Source organism: Castor canadensis, chromosome 2, assembly GCF_047511655.1.
Source record: "Castor canadensis chromosome 2, mCasCan1.hap1v2, whole genome shotgun sequence".
NCBI classification, from domain to species: domain Eukaryota; kingdom Metazoa; phylum Chordata; class Mammalia; order Rodentia; family Castoridae; genus Castor; species Castor canadensis.
In genome coordinates, this window is record NC_133387.1 from 41,378,839 (window position 1) to 41,401,137 (window position 22,299).

The 22,299-nt window shown below is 34.7% G+C and overlaps 1 protein-coding gene across 1 annotated transcript in view; it reads left to right on the forward strand.

Moving 5' to 3' along the window:
• Nucleotides 1-22,299, forward strand: part of Thsd7a (thrombospondin type 1 domain containing 7A) — a 398,347-nt gene that overhangs the window by 307,937 nt on the left and 68,111 nt on the right. The window contains exons 9-11 of the mRNA XM_074064652.1: nt 1,980-2,095; nt 11,201-11,333; nt 12,345-12,448. Coding sequence (XP_073920753.1) covers nt 1,980-2,095; nt 11,201-11,333; nt 12,345-12,448 — 353 coding nt within the window. The remainder of the gene's footprint in view (nt 1-1,979; nt 2,096-11,200; nt 11,334-12,344; nt 12,449-22,299) is intronic.

A 22,299-nucleotide genomic window follows, 5' to 3' on the forward strand; every position in this document is an offset into this window, starting at 1 on the left:
GAATTCAAAAGAAAATATTCTTGCCCTTCTTCCTAAATGCTAGGTTAAATTCAATGAATGCTTTCCAATACTGGTCATTTGAAACAAAAATGCAAATAGAAACCTTGTTTTAAACTCCTCTTAATAAAATAGATTACTGTGTGATGGTAAAATCAATGTTATTGATCTTATCTATCCTCCCAAGTAACAAACTTCAACTCCTATCACATCTGTTTAATTTGACCTTGAATAAGATTTGAGGGGGAAATCAATTCCTTGATTTAAACCACAAACACTAAATACAAACAGTACAAGGAAGAAAAGGAGCATGTTGACTGAACCAATTGCCTCACCGAAGGAAGTCTGAATTCATTTTATTGGACGTAATCTAGGCTGTATAATTTATCTTTGTGTGTTTCTTTAATGACTTTGTTGTTAGTAATTTTGTTCTCCACAGTTCGCCAAATATCTTGCTGCGGCTATTTCTAGACAAAAAGGATATTTGGAGGTTGTCAATGATAACATTGTAAATTCCATTGATTTACTTACAGCTAATATCTAAAGATCATGCAGTTGAGCAATGCCCTCCTAGTGTTAAAATTATAAAATTGCCTCATTGAAAAGGAGTGCATTCAATAATAATTACTGACCAATGATTTCAAGTCATCAAAGAATTAACTGGATTATATATGAGATTTGCCATAAGATGTGTCCGGTTTAAGAAGTGCAACTTAAATTATAGTTCTAATCATTTAAAATCTAAATTGTAGCAGTACATCAACTTCAAGATCACATTTAAATTTCTTTGTCAACCATAACTTTGCACAGTATAGCAATTAGGAAAATCCAAATTTATACTTAACATAAATCAGGGAGAGTATTTCTTTTTTCAAATTTTGAATCCTACATATGTTTTTAAAATCCACTTCCAAATGAATCTAATTTTTAAAAAATAAGACAAAAGACAGTAAGTATATATAGAATTAAATACAATGATATATGTGTATGAGAAAGGATGTATAGACATTATTATAATATATATCAAAAACGAAGTGTCAGCAAAATACTACAAATAAATTATGGGAAACAGATTGATGGGTTTTTTTTTCACTCAGTTTTTTATCACTTATAGTTCAGTTCTGAAAATCTGACTCACTTATTTGATAGAAGATAATCTCTCTTGACCTGCAAAAATAGCAAGGCTTCTCCCATGTAGACTATTTTAAAGGCCTATTTGTTACTGATCTGCCAATTTATTATTGATTAACTATTTTTATTTTATTTAGCTACTATTTCTCCTTCAAAAAAAAGATGCCACAGCTTATAAAAAAATTAAAATATTTTAAATCTCACAAGTTAAAACTATGGACAAAAATAAAAATTGAAAATATAAACATGAATAATAACAAGATATAAGAACTTGAAACTAGCTAAGAAGCAGAATTGTTTATCATAATGGTTTTTACACTTTTATTGTTTTATTATCTGTTATGAAATATTAGCTATTTGTACAAAATTTTTGACAGATACTGTATAAAGAATAACTTTACTTTCATTCGATAAATATTTTATAAAAAAAAGAAAGTGTAGAACAACCTGGAAAGTTAAAATAGCCAATAAGTCTATTTAATTAGACAAAGTTATTGAATTGAGTCCTTAAATTGGTAATTTGACTTCCCATGAAATTACTTATAATAGAAAACACATTCATTAATGGAGAAACTATTGTAAGGGGAGTGGTGTAGTTGTTATATTTTCTTCTAGATACTATAACTGCTATTTTTAAATCTACACATTCTGCCTAAGAAGCCTTATTGAGGTCCGGTTTGAAAGAATTAGTTTAGTTGAATAGTTGTTAAAGGTAGTAAGGCTCCTGGGAGTTAAATAATATAGACTTATGACTGTTTTGCAGTTTTAGCAATGTAAATTCTAAGGAAATGAAATTACATGGTTTTCTGTCTTACTACAGAAGCTGAATAATTTTCTTTTGCTTTTTGTAGGTGTCCTGAAAGCCTTCGGCCTGAGACAGTGAGGCCATGTCTGCTTCCTTGTAGGAAGGACTGTTTTGTGACACCATATAGTGACTGGACACCATGCCCTTCCTCCTGTAAAGAAGGTATGGTCTGCAGAGTTCTGAAAACCTTTCACCAGAAAATTCATCCCACAGGACTTCCAAATTCTCCTGGCAGAGCGATGTTTGCAAGTCTTGTGTAATTCAGGTTTGGCATGAATGCCATAAAATTTTGGTTTCCTTCTAGAAATAACATTATTTTAGAGTATTTGACAGGTAGTGAGTTTTACGCCAAAAACTGGCTTGAAATTTTATGATGCGGATCAAATTATAAGAATTCTAGGCTATTAATAATTCTTATTTTTCATTAAGTCTGAAAGAACACATATTGGTTTTCTAAATTTTGAAAAGAGTAGACAATGATCTCATTAGTACACATGGCTTTGTACCAACTTAATGGCAAGAAATAGGGTGAAGCCACATTTACTGAAGCATGTGGCCCCAGGATGGGAACAAAGGAAAGAGAAAAAGGTTAAATTGTCTGCCAACACTAACTGTGTCATGAGGCATTACAGGTTGAGTATTTGTTCCCAATTTGGTTAGATTTTGCTTTTGTGATTTATGGACATAAAAGTGTCCTGGTAGAGCCTTGATAATTCATTACTCACCCTCCAGGATAGGGTCTTTTCTCGTTGCTGCTGAGAAAGTAACGATATTCTCTGGGTGACTTGTACAAAGCTGAGGAAATTTTCTCTCAGCATCACAAATGACATTATCTTTTATTCCTTATTTTATTCTCCCAACATATAGAGATAGTGTTTCTTAAATTTCCTTTATGATTTCATTTTATTTGTGCTTCTTTGCTCTCCCTAGAAAGATCCATTAAAAATCAACTTCTAGTTTAAAAAGCAACTATTACAACTGCTAAAATGTATTTAAATCCTTCAGATAGTGTAATTTTAATAACATTGTTTTACAGTGTGATTAACATTTTATACATAAATGCTAATACATAAAACGTGTTTTAAGTATTAACATTTATATTTAAATGTGACTATTTATTGCAAAATAATCACAAGTCTGTATTATTTAACTCCCAGGAGCCTTTCTCCTTTTAACAAGAACTATTCAACTAAATTAATTCTTCAAACTGGATCTCAGTAAGGTTTCTCAGGCAAAATGTATAGACTTAATAATAGCAGTTATCTAGAAGGAAACATAACAATTATATAGTCATCCCTTACAATAATCTCTCCATTAACAAATATGTGTTTTCTAACATGTTTTGTAAACCTGGAACATAAGCTTATTTTTGTGTATGTGTTTGTTTTTGAAACATGTTCTTACTATATTGCCCAGGCTGGTCTGGAATTATGGAAACTTCCCACCTGTTGTGGGAAGTTGCTAGCTGAGATACGAGACACTGATGCAATTTAGCAGGAAGCAACGTTTTATTTTGCCAGCATAGGCCCCGCAGATTCATGTCCAAAGGCTGAGCCCCAAGAACAAAGGGGTCTCACCTTATATACCCTTGCAATCAGGTTACAGGAAAAAAAGAGCAAGGTCTAATCCATAAATGGTTATATTACTACTATAGGCTACTTTACCTAGTGCTATGTAACTTTTCCCCTTCCCCAATGTTATGTGACCTTCCTTGTGTTCAGATTTCTCAGGTTTTATCTCTCTGCTATACTATCCCTACCTCCCTGCTACTTTATCAGGACTCAGGCCTATCTGCTTTCTTTTGATCCTCCTCCTTGCTACATACCAAGTGCTGAGGTTATAGGAATGGGCCACCACCTCCACATGCTTCTTTTTATGCTTTTGCTATTGAATACACTTGAAATATCAAATAAAGTTATACCACAAACTGAGCAAGAATAAAAACTTTTCATTTTCAAAGTCTTTTATGGTTCTCTGTAGTTTTTTGGAGGGGTAGGAGTTATAAGTATTAGCTTTTTAAAAATGTTAATGGCATAAACTTACTAATAAAGCAGTGTTCTTATATGATTTCTTTCTAGACTTTTTTCTCTTATTACTTTATTTTCTTGAGAGCCATATGAAACATAATATTGTTTGGTTTGGTAATAATCAGCAATAGAGAATACAATCTTGTAGGCTAGTGTTTCTATGGTAATTATTGGTTATTCACCACTTTAGTGAAACAAGTTATGCATTGCATGGAATTGATGCACTTGAAAATTGTATTTTTGATGTTTTAGTACTTTACATTTTGCATCAGAATGAGATGAGGTAATTTATTAATAATTCCAAAATATATGTTACCTACATGTTAAACATGTTAGTTATATCCAAATTAAGAATTTAACAAAATTTTAAGTAAAATATTTAAAAGTGCAAAAAATACTTTGTCTTTTCCTTATGTTGAATATTTCTTTGTATTGTCTACAGTACTGTAGAATAAAAGTTGACTTAGTCTAAAGTATTTAAAAGAAATAAAACAAAAAGGCAAAGAAATTTTCATTAAACTGATTCTAGAGTAGTCACTCATAAAAATAATAAATCAGATAAATCTATCTTATTTCTTTAGACCTTTATTGAAAATAATTTGGGAAACTAGAATATATTTAAGAGTTAGGAACCATTTTTATAGCCTATGAACTTTCTTCTGTAAGTCCATATTTTTGGGGGTGATGGGGTACTGGACATCAAACCCAATGCCTCACACATACTAGGCAAATGTACTGGCACTGAGTTACAACTGTAAGTTCTTACAAAAGCATTTGTTATGCAGTGTATATGTCTGGAAAGGAAATTTTTTTAAAAAAAGAAAAGAAGCAATATCTTACTCATAAAAATACCATAATTGAAAATCAAATAACATGATTTTAAATGTGTGGTTTTTCTAGTAGAAAAGATTATTTTGTGTTTGATCATTTATAAAATAAAAAACTGAGGAACTGTTTAAGTAGGTAGATGAGAGAATAAATAGATGGTAAATGCTACATATGTGTTAACTAAATTATTTTTTGTACATATACATAAATACTTATTGAATCACTTAGTTATTGATTCCTGTTTGTGTAACTAGCAATAAGATAGTCTTGTACAAAAACACAGTCCCTGACTTCCAGGAAGCTTTTAAATTCATTTAAAATATACTACTCTTGTATACAGACCAGATATTGTAAGTCTTACATGATTCAATAACAAGATTTAGTGGTTAAACGGAAACAGCTCTAGAGGAGAGGCAAGAAGAATTATTGTGAGAATAAATATTGAGGAAAAATCTTATTGAAAAGGAGGTATAAAATATATTTTTTTAAGAAGGGACCATATAACTTACAAATCAAGGTCAGAGGTGTCAGGAAAGCCTCAGATGAACATAAGAAAAGTATGTTTTCAAAGGAGATAGCCCCACTGGAGCCCAGAGTGTGCATAAGAAAGTAGGCAGATAAAGTTAGAAAGGAGAATGGGAGCAAGTAATTTCAGAGTGAATTGAACTTGCTTGATATATAGCCAGACACACTTTCTGTTTAGGGACATAGAAATGAGTGGAGAATTTCATGATGTAGCTCACACCTGTAATCCTAGCTACTCAGGAGGCAGCGATCAGAAGGATCATAGTTCGAAGCCAGCCTGGGCAAATAATTCACAAGACCCTATTTCAAAAATACTTAACACAAAAAGTACTAGTGGAGGTGGCTCAAGGTGTAGGCCCTGAGTTCAAACCCCAGTACCACAAAAACATGATATAATAGTGTGAGTAGACTGATTTGGACACCAATCTTGGACACATACCAGCTAGGCTCCTTTAGGCAAGATGCTTAAATTTTCCAAGCTTTGGTTATGGAAAATATGGCTTAAATGAAATAACCTATGGTAAAATACTCTGTTCTTTGTGAACTATTGTTTAATAGATATATTGTTTATCTATGATAACTACAAGCTCCTATACAAAAGGCAAAGTACTCTGCATATGGTGGTCAATGCCTGGTAGATGCTTTATTTTGGCATGCCGAAAGCAATCTTTCTGAAGACTTTGATGGTGTATTGATGTAGGGAGAGCATTTAGATTATGATAGACGAACTTACTAATAGAAATCTTGAACTGATTTTTGTTTAGTGGGAATTTGCTGATAGGTTTGTAACTTTAAAATGCTTCCTTTTGTCATTAAACGTCATATATGTGTGTGTGTATATATATATATAATTTAAAGCAATCATTTGCTTTTTATTCTATGATTTTTAAGTAATTATAATGTGCCAGATGTGATTCTATTTTTTAAGTTATTTTAAGTCAATTTTATTTTTATTAAAAACAAAAGACAATATATTTTCTTTATTTAAAAACAAACTCTTGAATTATTCACATAATATATAAAGTATGCCAAACATGATTCTAAACATTAGCATTTAGCAGTCATCAAAACAACTTACCTCCTTACAAATTTACAAACTGATAAAGTCTAAGGAAGCTTAGATAAGTGTTATGAGATAGATGAGGCATTCAGTGATTTTTCTAATCTCTCAGTGAGTTTATATACTGAGTACAAGGGTCAGGAGAGAGGGAGGGAGGTTAAGGAAAGATAAGGCACCAGTGACTCAGGCTTGTAATCCTAGCTACTCAGGAGGCAGAGATCAGAAGGATCATGGTTCAAAGCCAACACAGACAAATAGTTTGTAAGATCCTATATCAAAAATCTCCCACACAAAAAAAGAGCTGGCAAAGTGGCTGAAGGTGTAGGCCCTGAGTTCAAACCAAAGTAATAAAAACAAAGCAAAAAAAAGGTGAAAAAGTGGGGAAGCTAGTAATATTCAGAATTTTGAGCCAATAAAGTACTCAGCCATGTACTTAAGAAGAAATTGCTCAACACAGCTGCCAGTGTTTTTCTAGCTTATCTAGACACTTGAATGCAAGAAATATTGAGGAAAATAATTGTTTTTAATTAGAGTCAAATCTTTTCCTGAATAGTACAAGAAAGAGAGAGAGGGTCAGAGAGCCACAGGTATTTGCAAGAGTACTACTACTACTAATAGTATAATAATAATAATGCAGTATGGAATCTGAGTTGAGTTGGGATGGAAGTGAGGTCATGACGATGATAATACATAGTGAAAAAATGATGGGAATAGTGTATTGCACTCTCATCCAAATTTTGAAGAATTTTAGCAAGATGAGAATTAAAGTGGACAAAATGCAAGGTTAGGAAGAATGCTGAAAATGCAAAATGTTTAAAGATAAGAGTATACGATAACTGTATGAAAAATAAATGCTAGAGGGGTGACGGAAGGGACTGCACTTGGATAACAGGGCCAAGATGCATTGTGTTCCCAAAGAAGCCTTTTTTATTTTGCTGTCCCTGCTGCACCTGAACATGGAGAGACAATGGTGTTATAGAAAGCTAACCTCTTGTCATGGTGAAGAAAAGAAAGCAAGGCCTAAGGTTAATTTTTCCATTATTTGCTAAGAAGTGGTAATAACCCAAGTGTCATTGAAATTACACTGATTTCACACACAATTAAAAAATGCTAAGCAAAATTGAGAGTTCAAGGAGAAGTAATAGCAAGGGAAAATTAGCTCAGGGATAGGATGTTTTTTTAAAATTTAATGCTGCAAGTAAAGTTTAAACTTCTTAAGAGTTTTGAGCTTATTAAAATGTGGAGCTACCCTCCTTTAAAAAAATATCACTTTAAAGACAGAAAATTACACTATAGTATTACAGAAAATTGAACAGAATAACTTAGGATTCCAGGAAGAACAAAAAAAAAAAAATTTGAAATGTTAGTCATCAGTCTCCCAAGATAAGACTTGAAAAAAATCAATGCTGATAAAGATTGGTATTGAGTAGAATGTAGTATGATCCTCAAACAGTGCACTTGTTAACTTTCTTTTAAAAAATACATAAATTTTGACAAAAGGAACTTCAAAATATAAATAATTTATTCATAGAAACTACTTGTCACTCTTATCTTGAAAAAGTAAATACTAGTTATCAAATAATATACCTGTCTGCTTAAATTCTATTTGTTCTTTTTTTCCTCACTGCCTTTAGGGCTTGAGAGCTAGACAAATTATTGCAAGAACAGAATTCTCCCCGCATGCCCTGAATCAATCATACACTAGAATTATCTCTGCACTATTTGAAAAGTGCCTTCACATTTTTCCTCTTGGGTGGAATGTTCCCTTTCAATTTCCTATCACTGTGCTGCCATTCATCCATTTCCACCTTAACAAATCAGTTTGTCTGCCCTGTAAATCCTTCAGTCAAGTAATTTCTTTGGTGAAATTTACCTTGAATGTCTTAAGATAGCTGATAATGCTGGAAGTGTGTTAGAGATTACAGACCCTCTGAATCTGTGTACTCTATTGTCGCAAAACCGTCTTCAGGATATATATAATCCTGTTTCCTAGTCCTATCTTCAGTAGGTATTTCTGAGTATGCATACAATAGACAGGTGACTTCATTTTTCACGTGCTCATTATTTCCAATGAAAAAAGATGATAGCTTAATTATTATTAATCCTCAATGCAGTCTTAAGAGCAGGTGCTTATTACTTTAAGGGGATAGATAGAAATAGAAGGTGCTAATGATCCAGTCAAGAAAATGTGAAAAAAAAATGTGTTTGGTCATTTGGCAAATATTTATTAAGCACTTACTATGTGTGATATTGTTCTAAATGCTAAAACACAAAGATAAATGGAAACTATATAAGTATCAAGCACTTATAATGAATTGGACATAAATGCATACAGACAATGTAAAAGGTATAAATTTCCAAGTTTGCCTGTCAAAGTTCTCTGTGAAGGATTTTCCGGTTTTCTTTTTTAATGTGCACTGTAGCTCTCCTTTTGTCTTGGCTCTTATCTGAAAGCTGTGCAGTGCTGTTACAGTGAGTGCACAAGCAAGTTCTTAACTGTGATCTGTTCCCAAATTGGAACAGTCTTGGTCATGTACCAGGTGACATCTAGATAATTAATGAGGAGGAACTTTGGTCTACAAGGTGCCACTGATGCTGAATTCATTGTCACCTCCAGCCCCCAGGTTCTTTGCTCTTAATCCTGTTCCTCATTTTAACCTGCAGCGCTTGAGAAGGGTTCTCTAAAACTTTTGACCCCCTGGGAAACAAAGACCCAGTTGTGTCTGCTCTTTTTCTGCTTTTCCTTGTTAAAAATCAAATAATAAGCTTCCTCCTTCCCTCTGTGCTGAACAACTGATTAGGTAGTCATTTAACTTACATATTAAGAGGCTAAAGTTAGATCATAAACCTAGGCAAAAGAAAACAATGAAAATTGTAAAGGAGGGGTAGAGTCAGGCAGTGAATGGAGGAGGGGAAGCAAAGGAGGAAAAGGAAGACTATATGAGAAAATCACAGTTAAATAAGGGCTCCCGAAATTGAGAAGGAAATTAGCTCTGAGGTTCTGGTGACCAAAGCAAAAAATAGAAACATAATGAATTCTTAAAAGATTATCAAGGGAAACAAAATTTTCCTAGCTCTGAATTACTAGAGAAATTTATCACCAGGACTTTCAAATAGTAGTCATTCATACAATGTATTAGATGGAAACTTCATTAGTAATTTGTTTAAATTCCTAGTGACATTTCTTAGATCTTCCTTTAAGATGACAAATGACATTAAATCTATAAAATTGGATCTGACATTCAAACTAATATTGTTAAAATAAATAGTCAGCCACAGTATTTTCAAATACTTTAATTCTCTGTTGCCAATACTGCCAGCTCCCAATTCCCTCCTCCATTACCTATAGTACTCCAATTATTCTTTAAAATACTTAATATAATCATTAACAGCACAGGTTTGGCCCCGCAGTGGGAATAATCCTGACAAATTACATGTGAATCCAAAATCTTAAATTAGGACAAGGCCTTCCCTCTTTTCCCTACCTCTTCATCACAATTGCTTGACGACAAGCTTTTTAAAAATCAGACTCCTAAACCCAGCCTCAAAGATTGCGATTTAGTAGTTCTGGGTATAGGCTTGGAAGTCTGTTGTTGGGAAGTCTGTTGTTGTTTTTAAGTAGATTCTCCAAGGTAGTCAGGCATTCAGAAATCACTAATCTGATCCTCTCTTCTACCTAACACAGGAATCTTCTCTAAGTAAGCATAGCTGGAGTGGTGCCCACACCATGTTGAGGGATACCTTGACTTCAAGAGAAAAGCTGTTGCTCTCTAGGAAAGCTTTAATTTTCAAATTACATTTTTTCTATAATCACAATACATTTTAAAATGTTTTGCTTCATTTCTGGTTAAACTTTCATTGTTAAAGGTTGCTAACCCTACAAAAATTTCCCTGTTCCTGTCATCTACGTATCAGATTGTTAATGATCTTGCAAAAGGATGTAAATGCATCAGGAATTGTATTACCTACTAACATAATTATTTGGGTATTATTTTCTGAGTGAAACTAGAATGTGGCTATTCATTCTTACAAGGTGCAATGTATTTTATTAAAATTGGCAAATCTTATACACCTGTTTCTAATGTAAGAAACTTGAACATCTTACATCAGTCAAGATCCTTATTGTCAAATTAATGTCTTTATCAAAGGTGAATCTTAACATTTTTTCATTTTCAACATAATTTGGAGTCATATAGTAGTTATTGATATTTTTGTCTGCTTCTCTAAAAACTTTGCCTCTAGGAAACTACTTTCACTTCACTACTTAGAGCCCAGGGCTTAGAATGTGACCTGAATTGAAAATCTTGAGCGGTTTAACATGAAAAGTAAATGACTGGGTAATTTACAAGTTATGCATTTCAAATTAAGTGAATAGCAAAGAAATAAAATTTCACATTAAAACATTGAAAATTTCCTCCTAAGGAAGATTCATCACATGAGTATGAGTCTCATGTGGCAAACAGGGTACTGTGAAATAGCCTGAAAATAAACTTAAGGTGGAGGAAAATAATTTAATTAGATCTGTCATGTTTCTCAAGGGGGAAGACATACACAAAAGAGCAATTACTTTGTAACTGCATATTAGAAACTCTAGTTGACTGTGGAACTGTTTTCTTCATTCTTCACATTTTACAATATAAATTGATTGTATTTTCAGTGTAAGTGGTCTTTGGGAGAATTTAGTAAATGATTAGACTAGATGAGGCCTCTCATTCAGGGACTTCAGAGCACATGTTGCTACAGGCAATGTAACTTCTTCACACAGACTCGTATTTGGAGACTCTTATCAATGCAAAGTACAGAGGTTAAACATCTGCCTCTTTCCAGGGGACTCTGGAGTCAGGAAGCAGTCTAGGTATCGGGTCATCATTCAGCTGCCAGCCAATGGAGGACGAGACTGCACAGATTCTCTCTATGAAGAGAAGACATGCGAGGCCCCTCAAGTGTGCCAAAACTACAGGTAATGGAGGAAACGCAGTCCAGGTGATATACGGAGCAATGCTTCCAGTCCACATTCTCTCAGACAATGAGGAGGGGAAGCCAAATCTGTTCCTTCCCCAGGATATTTATGGCTATAGCTGCCACTTCTCTTTATGTAGGAGAGCTGCTGTGCCTCTGAAATTATCTCCAAGAAGGCAAATACTTGTGTCAATTAACCAGCTGTGTCATTAGTTCCAATAGTTTGGGGCAACTTCTTATGTTAATATAAATGCTAAGAAATACAGAAAAATGGCTAATAATTAGGAAACACATATGCTTTTGGAAGCAATTTCTTTTTCACTTAGGAGAGTAGCCTAAACATTTTTCCCCTGATTCCAAAGAGCACCTGTTTCTCATAACTGTTGGCACTCTGGCCAGGAAATGGCATTACTATGCCCATGAGATTAGTAAGATGTCTCTTGTGTCATTTGTGATCACCCCAAAGAAAGTTATGGTAATTAAAGCTATATATCATCTTGATAATTTATTAGAGATATTTGGAATTGAAGTTTGGGTTATTTTTAAAATTTGTGTTTGTTAAAGCGTACTTTAATATCATTTGGTGAGTTACTCCATGTACTGAAAATCAAGAGCACTATAGAAAAGACTCATGATTTGAATTCAGTTTTATACCTTGAATACAAATAAACATAGCTTACGTCCATGGAATGCCACACTTCCGATGCAATGTGGTGCATCCCTTGACAGTCTGAATCATTAGGTCCAATGCCTTCTGTCGCTCTCTGTAGAGTCCATTGCATAGAAATTGGCTATGCTATACTCTTGTTTTCAGTGCCACAGCAAGTATTTTCATATTTAAAATGGCTTTTTTATGGTACCTTACAGAATATCTCAATTAAACAAAGTAATGTTTAAAAAAAAGAAAACTTGCAGTGGTTCAAGTCATGTTTTTATGCTGCTGTGTCTCTTGTGACTTGCCTGACTGACATTTCTGCTTTCTCTCCATGGGACTTCTGTTCTTTTCTTGTAGGTGGAAGACTCACAAATGGCGCAGGTGCCAGTTAGTACCATGGAGCGTGCAACAGGACATCCCTGGAGTACAGGAAGGTTGTGGGCCTGGACGACAGGCAAGAGGTGGGAGGCTCCATGCACAGTTGATTTGCTTTTTATTTCTCCAATATCTGTATCTTAGACACTTTCTTGATGTGTTTGTTGCTTTGACACCAGATTTAGCAAACAGAGCAGATCTGCTCTGACTCATTCTACAAAACACTTTTAAATTTTTATTCTTTGGCATTGGCCCATACCTACTGAATTTTTAGCTATCTTATATCTGGAAGAAAAACCAAGTGTTTGGTTATTACATCAACAATACACGAATGTTTCTTTTTATGTTTTAGATCATACTAATCCAAAGCACTTGACTTGCCACCTTAACAAATCAGTAAGGTTCATACATCCTTGCCTATATGCATCATATTGTGATGTAATACAAATAGATGATGATCTCAGGAGTTCTTGACTGTGACATTCCTAACATTGTCATAGTTAACTGTGGCTGTAGTCATAGTACTGATTTTTAAATGGGGGATTTATTTAGTCAAAACCTGCAATCTGTCTGCCCTACTGCATAACACAGAATCCTGTAGAACTGTGTGATAGAAATGCTTCACATTTGCTGTAATTATTTACCAGACTTTATAGGGAATAATTAAATCTCACACTTTGGACCATGTTGTTTATGTGTGTAGCAAATTCAGTCCTTACAGAGTTCATGGTTGTTTCTACTCATACTGACTTTTAGCTCATAGTTCCTGCTGTGTATATGCTTCCAATGTAGCTAACAATGTAGTTGAATATGCATCTACTTTTCTTTAACTTATAAAGATGTGTTTTCGCATTTGTAGTCATATATTTCATCATGACACAAAAGATTGAACATATAAAACAGAATTTCAGTTTTTATTGATTTGATCTTGGACCAAATCAATTATTATCCATTTCAGAAGTCTTTATATGAAATATACAATTTGATTTAGAAATAATATTAACTGCCTAGTGTTTTTAAAGATTTGGTTTTATTTACATAACTCTTACTATATGTCCTCTATAATATAACTCTGGCTAGACACACAGATATTTACAAAGATGTAGATATAAAATCGAGCATCATTCTCAATTCTACTCTCTCTCAAACATTTTTCAAGAAATTGAGTGATACAAGATCTTATCATGCACGGCAGATTCCTCCTGGAATCAAGCAGACATTTTGATTCTTATAATGGACAGGAGAATGAGGTTGGGACTCAGGAAACATAAGTTACTTTAGTTTCAGTTCTAACACAATGTGGATTTCAGTTTATTCAGACGAAAAGAAGAAAAAAAAGAATGATTTGGCCCAAATGCTCTTTTACAATGATTTTACTTTTCATTCTGTCATCTGCACACATATACTATCTAGAGATCAAAGGGCAAAATTAAATTCAGTAATGCAGACAAAAGATGTGTTTTCTTAGAATTCCACTGGAGGAAATACTGTACACAGTAGATGCAGCACAAGTGTGAAACAGTATCAGTCCTGAACTTTGTTAATGGTAAGTTGCACAACCTTGGATGGTCACGTCCTCCCTTTGAAGCTGAAAAACAAAAGCCTTACAACACTGCACACACGTTCTATTCTTTAAAAGGTGATTCCTTCCTTCTTCGTGTCAGTTCACAGCACTGAGGAATGTGCACAAATGTCATAATAAGACATGACAGCAGCTGTGTGTGTGTGTGTATATGTGTATGTGTGTGGGTGGGTGGGTGGGTGCATGCATGTGCGTGTGTGTGTATTTGGCCGTACTGGAGTTTGAACTCAGGAACTCACTTTTGTTAGGCAGACACTCTACCACTTGAGCTGCAGCCAGAGCTCTGTTTTTCTTTAGTTATTTTTCAGATAGGGTCTCACATTTTTGCCTAGGGGCAACCTTGGACTGTGATCCTTTTGTGCCTCACACATACCTGGGATCACAGGTATGTACAACCATGCCAAATTTATTTGTTGAGATGGTGTCTTGCTAGCTTTTTGTGGGAGTGGATTCAAACTGTGACCAACTAGCTGGGATTGAAGATGTGAGCCACCACTTCCAGCCTTATAAACAACGATATTAATATGGGGGTTTTGTTTTTTGACACAGTCTGAACCAAAAAACTGTTCTTTCTGTGATTATCATTGACCTTTTCATTTGCAAAGCTGTAGACCTTAGTTCATTCTTATCCTGGAAGACTGATTGCTAGTATCTAATACTTCTACTCACACCTTCTGTGACAGAGCATCTTTAGCCTCCCCATGCTGCTTTCCCAAGTGATCCTGTCTTAGTTTTCTGGTCTTAGTGCCTCTTCCTCTACCTGTCCTTAAATAAGGCTTTCCACCCCTTTTCAGGTTGTTCACTCCATCTGACAATCTTGTTTGTGCTCAGCATCTCTGGGAAAAGAAATTTGCATTTTAACAGGTGATTTCTATGTAATTAGAAGCACCCCTTTAACTCTCAGATAAAGATCATGTTTTTCTTTGTTATTTCAGTACATGGAGATTTCTTTTTCATAGAGCCTATGTTTATTCAGGACAAGAAGTTTCTTTTGCTAACAGCATAGAGCAGAACTTTCTTGCTTTGATGTTTATGAGTGTTTTCAAACCTCTGCATGATTGGTTTTATATTTGTCCTTATGTGGTCAGAGACAAACAGCAACATAAAGACAACTTATATTTGTTTATTTTTGCAGTACTAGAATTTGAATTCAGGGCTTGCACTCGCTAGGCAGGTGCTCTATCACTTAAACCATGCTGCAGATCTTTTTGCTTTAGTTATTTTTTCTGACAGAATCTGGCATTTTTGCCTGGGCCTCACCTGAACCACAATCTTCCAACCTATGCTTCCCATGTTTCTGGGGTGATAGACATGTGTTACCATACCTGAAGTCTCAGTAAACTTTTGCCTGATCTGGTCTCAAACCATGATCCTCCCAATCAATCTCCACTTTCCAAGCAGCTGAGATTACAGATGTGTGTCATCAAGTTTGGCCCTTGTGTTAAAAAAATTATGTAGTAAGTATTAAATCAGTCAGCAAAGACGACAGAGTGGACAGCATGTCCTCTCTAGTACATGGGGCTTTCTAGTTCCAGCTACTCATTCTATTGTGATTGCATTCAGAAGACTGTGCAGAAACAGTCATGAGGGTTATGAAAGAATGTATATATTCAAACCAGGGGGATTACATTTGTTAGGGAAATGAGATCACTGTTAACATTATCTAACAATTAGGAGTTAAAGATGAAGACTAATCAATTGCAAAAACAATCATTTGAAGCTAATGAACTGAGGAAAGGCTTAAAGGCTGGGACTTTACTTGTAGCATCTTCTTAGAATAAATAGAAAGGAGGAAAGAATACAGAATGAGATATAAGCATTTGAGGTAAGAAAACAATATGCATATTCACAGAAAAGTGGGTAGATTGGGTCTCTGAAGATGCGTGCTAGGGCCTGGGGTTATTTTGTGGAGCACTATAAATGTCAGGATCAGTATTTTAGACCTTGTTCAATAAGTGGTAGAAGCAAGGACCTGATGAAAGCAGTGTTTTATCTGTCAGCATGTTCAGAATAAATTAGAAAGATAAGACACATGGCCTGGATGCCAGAATACACTATTTAAGCATTGCAAGGTTAAAGTAACAGGCCTCAGACTAAAGCCACAGCAGAGAAAATGGGCAAAAATAAACACATCTCACACTTAGGGTAGTGGAAGATATTTTTAGGACTTAGTAACAAATACAAGAAACTACAGAAATGAGTCAAAAGTAAACATGATGTTCAACTCTATTTTCACCTTACAGTAGTCCTATTGATGAAAATTGTTAATCTGAAAGCAGAGCTAATTTTGGAAAGTGTATTTTGATTATTTTGCATTTGAGAACATGATTTTTCTATTAGCCCAATGGAAAAATCTAAGTATGCATTTGAAATGCAGAAATGTAGCTGTAGAGATAGCTTAGAATGGCAGATAGAAATTTGAGTGACATTCCATAAAGTAATTTGTTGAAGCAATAGGGAAAGTTAAGGTCTCGAAGATATATTATATATATGAAGAAAAGTGGCCAGTATATTTTATCATTAGTAGATTTTTTTTTCTCTAGTTCATGTTTGTAGGCTTAAGAAGTTAATTTAAATACTCTTAACTTTAAATTACTGCTTCCTTACTTGCATCAAAAGGACACCATATGAATTAAAAATGATTGTTTTCATTTCATGTTACTTTATCACACCATGATTCTAAAAACAGAAATATTGTATAGCCTTTCTCAAACTATTTTTATATACCAGAGATCAGGAAATTATTGCCTATGAGTCAAGTCCAGCCTGCAGCCTATTTCTTTGAAATTCAAGTTTTATTGGAACACAGTCACACCCATTCCTTTATGCATTGCCCTTGCCTTCTTTAAAGACACAAGGCAAAGCTGAGCAGCTGCAAAAGAAAATACAGCCCTTAAAGCCAAATATATTTAGTATCTTGCCATTTACAGAGAAAGTTTACTAACCTTAGTCTAAATTCCGAAGCATGGACTCACTGATACACTTTCAAGTTCTGATATTGAAGTCACCTCCCAATAGGATCAGAAGAATTCTTGTTCTTGTTAGGAAAAGTTTCCTAATTCAGTTGAGCAATGAAGAAATTATTGTAGAATGATAAGAAAAGTGGACTTTAAAGACTGTGACAGAAATAAGATTTCAGCGTTTAGGATGAGATTACAGCATTTTTAGGAGATCTAAGAATACTATGTTGACTTTCAGGAATTTAGTAACAAATATTTTTAAAAAGAGTTAAAGGAGAAACCTAAAAATACATGGAAAATGGAAGACAAGAGAAAAATATTCTAATTCCCTGTAATTCTTCTATCTAGCAGATGATAAATCAGATCTGAAAACTGGACATTATGCAGTGACTTACTTTCTGAGTATGCATGGAAAGAAAAGAAAGTGTGTTTTAATATGATATGTACTCAACAATAATAATTACAAGATCATCTGTTATGATTCAACTTGAACTCTTAATATTACTAGGAAAACATAATACTAAAGTCTCTTTTCCACCTTAATAGCCAAGCATCCTAGCTCTTTTGTGCAGTCACCTGTAGGATAAAAACAAAGTAACTACAAACTTTCATTTTTCCTCTTAATATCATTAATAGAATAACTGTTCCACTTTGGGGACTCTCTATGGTGACATGTTTCAAAGGATTTGGTAAGTCTTCCAAATTGTCTTTAACAATCAAAGGTAATTGCTTACAATCTCAGCACTGACACTCACTGTGGAATAGATTGCTGAAAATCACCTAGAAGTGAGTTAGAATAACACAGGAATTAAAATGTAGGACGATTCTACTTCAATCAAAATGCAATCATGACCAACTTCTATATTCTACATATGTCAGAACTATATAATATGGTTTCAGATCTATTATGTTAGAACACAAAGTACTCCTGAAAGTATTAAATATGCTCCTGAAAATATTAAAACTATGTAAGAATTCATGTGTTCACTTATAATCTATTTCCTTTACATTGGAAAGAAAAAGTAAAGTTTTACATCAAACATTCCCAAAATCAACAGTAGTAATATTTGCCCAATCTTCTTTCAGTTGCATTAGCAACTCTGCTCCATCCAGGATGCACTGTCTTTAAATGTGTCAAGTGTTATGTAGAAACCTTACAAATCATTTGCAAAATAATGTGTTAAAGTTGTATTAGTGTGCTCCAGTTGCTATAAAAAATTATCACAGACTAGGTATCTTAAACAACATAAATTATTTTTGATCCATTCTGGAAGCTGGAAAGTCCAAATAAAGCTTCTAACTAACTCAATTTCTGATGAAGGCCTGTTTGCTATGCTGTCACATGCTAGAGAGAGAGAGAGAGAGAATGAAAGTATTTTCTCTCATTTCCTCTTGCTCCTTTCGTTTTGTAAGGGCACCAGTCCCATTGTGAGAACCCCTTCCCTCCTAACATCAGCTCGTCCTAATTGCCTACCAAAGTCTCCATCTCTAAATACAATCACAGTGGAGGCTAACTTGAACCAGCCTGAGGGATCTGGAGGCCCATTACTCCATGCAGACAGAGTAGCTCCATGGTATCCTGCTCTACCTGGCCTCAGGCCTGCCACTGATGCAGGCAGATGGGCAGCTCCAGGTCCAGGGTGAAGAGTCAGCTGAACATCAAAGTCAAACTGCAGGCTGAGATCAGCATCTACCACCATCTGCCCAAAGACTGGGAGGACTTCAGTCTCAATGATGCCTTGGACAGCAGAAACTCCATGCAAGTCACTGAAAATACTACCACTGGCATAATAATCATGGGTAGCAGAATGGTGTCCCAGATCAATGACACCACAATTCTGAGGCACTAAAGCAACAAAAGGATGGTACCGTTGAGGAACAGGAACCAATAAAATTTCAAAGGTCATTGGGCAAGAAATAACAATAATAACAAAAATTTGGATGGTTTGTTTTTTATCCTCTAAACTGCCCTAAATTGTTACTTTTTTTTCTTTTTTTTTTTTTTTTGGTGGTACTGGAATTTGAACTCAGGGCTTCATGTTTGCAGGCAAGTGCTCTACCACATGAGCCAAACCTCTAGACCTTTTTAGTTTAGTTGTTTTACAGAAAAGGTCTTGCACTTTTTTCCAGGCCAGCCTCAGAACCTGCTACTTACTTAGAACCTGGTACATACTCCTCTTGTGTGGCTGGGATTACAGGGGTGTACTACCAAGGCCCGACTTGTTTCTTTTGTAGGATCTTGCTTATGTTTTTGGATGGACTGTCTCTAACTGCAAGTCTCTCAATCAGCGTTACTTAAATGTGCACATAGCATTCCAATTTTTATTACTTGTTATACATTAATATGAAGAGTATGATACAAAAGTTCCAAGGCAACATGCAAATATATCATATAAATTAACTCAAATTTGCTCTTGTTCGATCTCCCAGTTTTTCTTCATGCTATCTCCTGCCAGGTGTACTTTCTGTGGCTTACAGAACTAGCGGTAATAATCCTCAGGCTGTGGGATTTGAACAAGGCCTCATATCTGCCAGGCAGGCACTCAACCTCTGAGCCATGCCCATAGCCCATTTTGCTTCAGTTATTTTTTGGATAGGTCTTGAGTTTTCCCAGCCCATTCTTGGAATGCAATCCTCCCACGTCCAGAGTGGTTGGGATTCCAGGCCTGAACCATAGTACATGGCCATCTCCAATTACCACAGTACTACTCATTCCCTCCTTCCCAAGATTGCCAAACTTTGTGAGAGGTAGCCTACACATGCTGTTTCCACTTGAAAACAACACAGTTTTTCAATTATTTTCATTTTTGCCTTCAGAGATACAAGACCTTCTAGAAAATTTCTCTTTCAATATTGCTTATTTTCTATGCTCTCTACTCACTCCTGAGAACCAATCTAGATAGATACTGGAACCTCTTGCCCTATCCTCCTCTATCTTTTTCTTCCTATCTTTGTTTATTTAAAACTCTCAGTTTTTCCATCTCCTAGTCTATATGTACTCCATCCTTGACAGTTTTTTTTTCACTTGTCTTCCAGTTCACACCTTCTTTAGATTTGTCTAAATGGGTATTTAACTAATTCATCAAGATTAATTTCAAAGGTTATATGAATGAATTTCTAAGATTATATTTGTTGCTTTAGAAGGTCTTTCTGTAAATTTTGGTTTAAAAATCATAATAATAATCCCCAGGCTATATACTACCCATCCTAATCCCTCATCCCCTGTGTACCCTTGACTGCCAAGTAATATCTGTTGTATGTTGACCTGTGCCTAAGATCTGACATCAGTGTCTTTATGTGGAAGCCAACATAATTTGGATGAATTTTCAAATCTAGACTATGAAAAAGAAAAACACTTCAATAATATCCTTCACATGATCAGGACCTTCCTAGACCTGGGAGTTCTCATACTATACGATTTAGTAGTTTAAAAAGCTATGGAGGAAAGCCAAAAAAGTAGCAAAGAAAGAAAGAAGGGAGGGAGCAAAGGAAGGAGGGAGGTAAGAAGGGAAGAAAAAAAGGTAGGAAGAAAAGGAGGGAGGGAAGGGAGGGAGGAGAAAAGAAAGGAAGGAAGGACAGAAGGAAGAAAGGAAGAAAAATAAAAGAGAATTCTAATTCTCATTCAATCAAAATTAAATGGAAATGATTTATGGGATATGAGAAATTGTAGCTACATTTTATGTTGCTTTGCTATGAGCAAATATGCTTAAATCAAGTGGTTGAATTTATATTGGTGTCCTTTTCATCATCTTCTGCTTAAAACTCTGTCCTTTTTAGAAGATAACATGTTATAGGCAATACCAAAATTAGGCACAAAATACCTGGACCAATTTATCACAGCAGTGCATGTTATTTACCTGTTAATTTTCAGAGAGTTCTGTAATAATAAGAAAAACAACATAAATAGAAAAAGGACTAATTAAAAAACAGAGAAGCTTGCTTTAAAAAATTACACACTTCATAATCTTCTTACACTTAAAAAATCACTTTTGACTGGTATATTTATTAGTTATCATCCAAATTTTGTACTCTTCACTTTTGCAAACTATTATTTAAAGTTTCTAGAATTATTTCTATCTTAAAATGTTTTCCTCTAATTTTATATGAATATTAGCATGCTAATTGATTTGAGAATTTTGATTTTGTTTTGTACTCTCCAAGAATTTTATCATAAAATGTTTATTACCATTTGTCATTTTTAAAATAGTAGCTCATAAAATAAGCTTGGCACCATGCTGTTTCCATGATGGTTCCTGGATGTCCCACTTGTCACCATGCAGTCATTTAAACCTCCCTGCATCCCTACAGCATTGTAGCTGACCTTGATCTGATCTACTCCACTGGGAGATGATTATTAATTCCTAATAAGTTACACTAGCATTTGCATGTATATTATGAGCATCAATGAGACTAGGGAATCATTGGCAACTATTGAAGACCAATAAAAAAAAAAAAGAAAAGTATGTTTCTTTCCAATCTTCCAGGGTTACATTCACAAATTGTAATTCGGAAGTGTAATTTGGCAAACATGTCAGTGAAAATCTCTTTTACACAAAGAAAGACCGGAATCATTATATCCACCTAGTAAACAACTGGAGCCCTCTTACATTATTTATAAGTTTGGTCTTATTTCTGAGCACAATTAGGTCTCTTGGTAACTAGCTTCCATTCACATTAAGTCTTTCCTTTTTCATTTTTACATGATTCATTTTCACTATTGCCATTTTTTCATAAAACTATGGGAGGAAAAAAAAATCACTAATCACTCAGTCAGATCATCTGAACATATTCTGTCTTGAATTGTGTCTTACCCAGACACAACACAGTGGAATAAACCACGTTCATAATACTGAATTTAATAAATAAGGTCTCAGATCTCCTTGAACTCTTTGTTCTTATTGCACTGACACGAATCCTACTGTTTCCTGCAAAGAACTTCTGCACAAATATTATAGATCTAGCAGTTTACTTATTATTTTCAAGCACAATGCCAGCATGGCCTTACCTTCTAAAGAGTTACCACTGACCAAAAAATCTCTCCATTCTTTGTGCAACCTGAATAATAAGAGCGTTTTATTCGCCTCCAAGAAAAAAACACATCTGAGGCGATATTATGAAACACTGGTCACACTAAGGGGAGGTCATGCGCTGGAGGGGTGGGGGAGCTCAGTACTTGAATAGGGTTGATGTGCTCTCTATACAAGAATGGACATAGAAATCTTAAACTGACTGAAACCACCATAAGAAAGGGACTAAGGCACCATGAAGAAAATCAGAGGAGATGAACCAAGTGGAATTATAATACATGCAAGCATGGAAATATCACAAGGAATCTCCTTTATCTCAAGTTAAAATGTCATGTTTTTCATTTTATTTTTTCTCTTTTTTCTCCTAC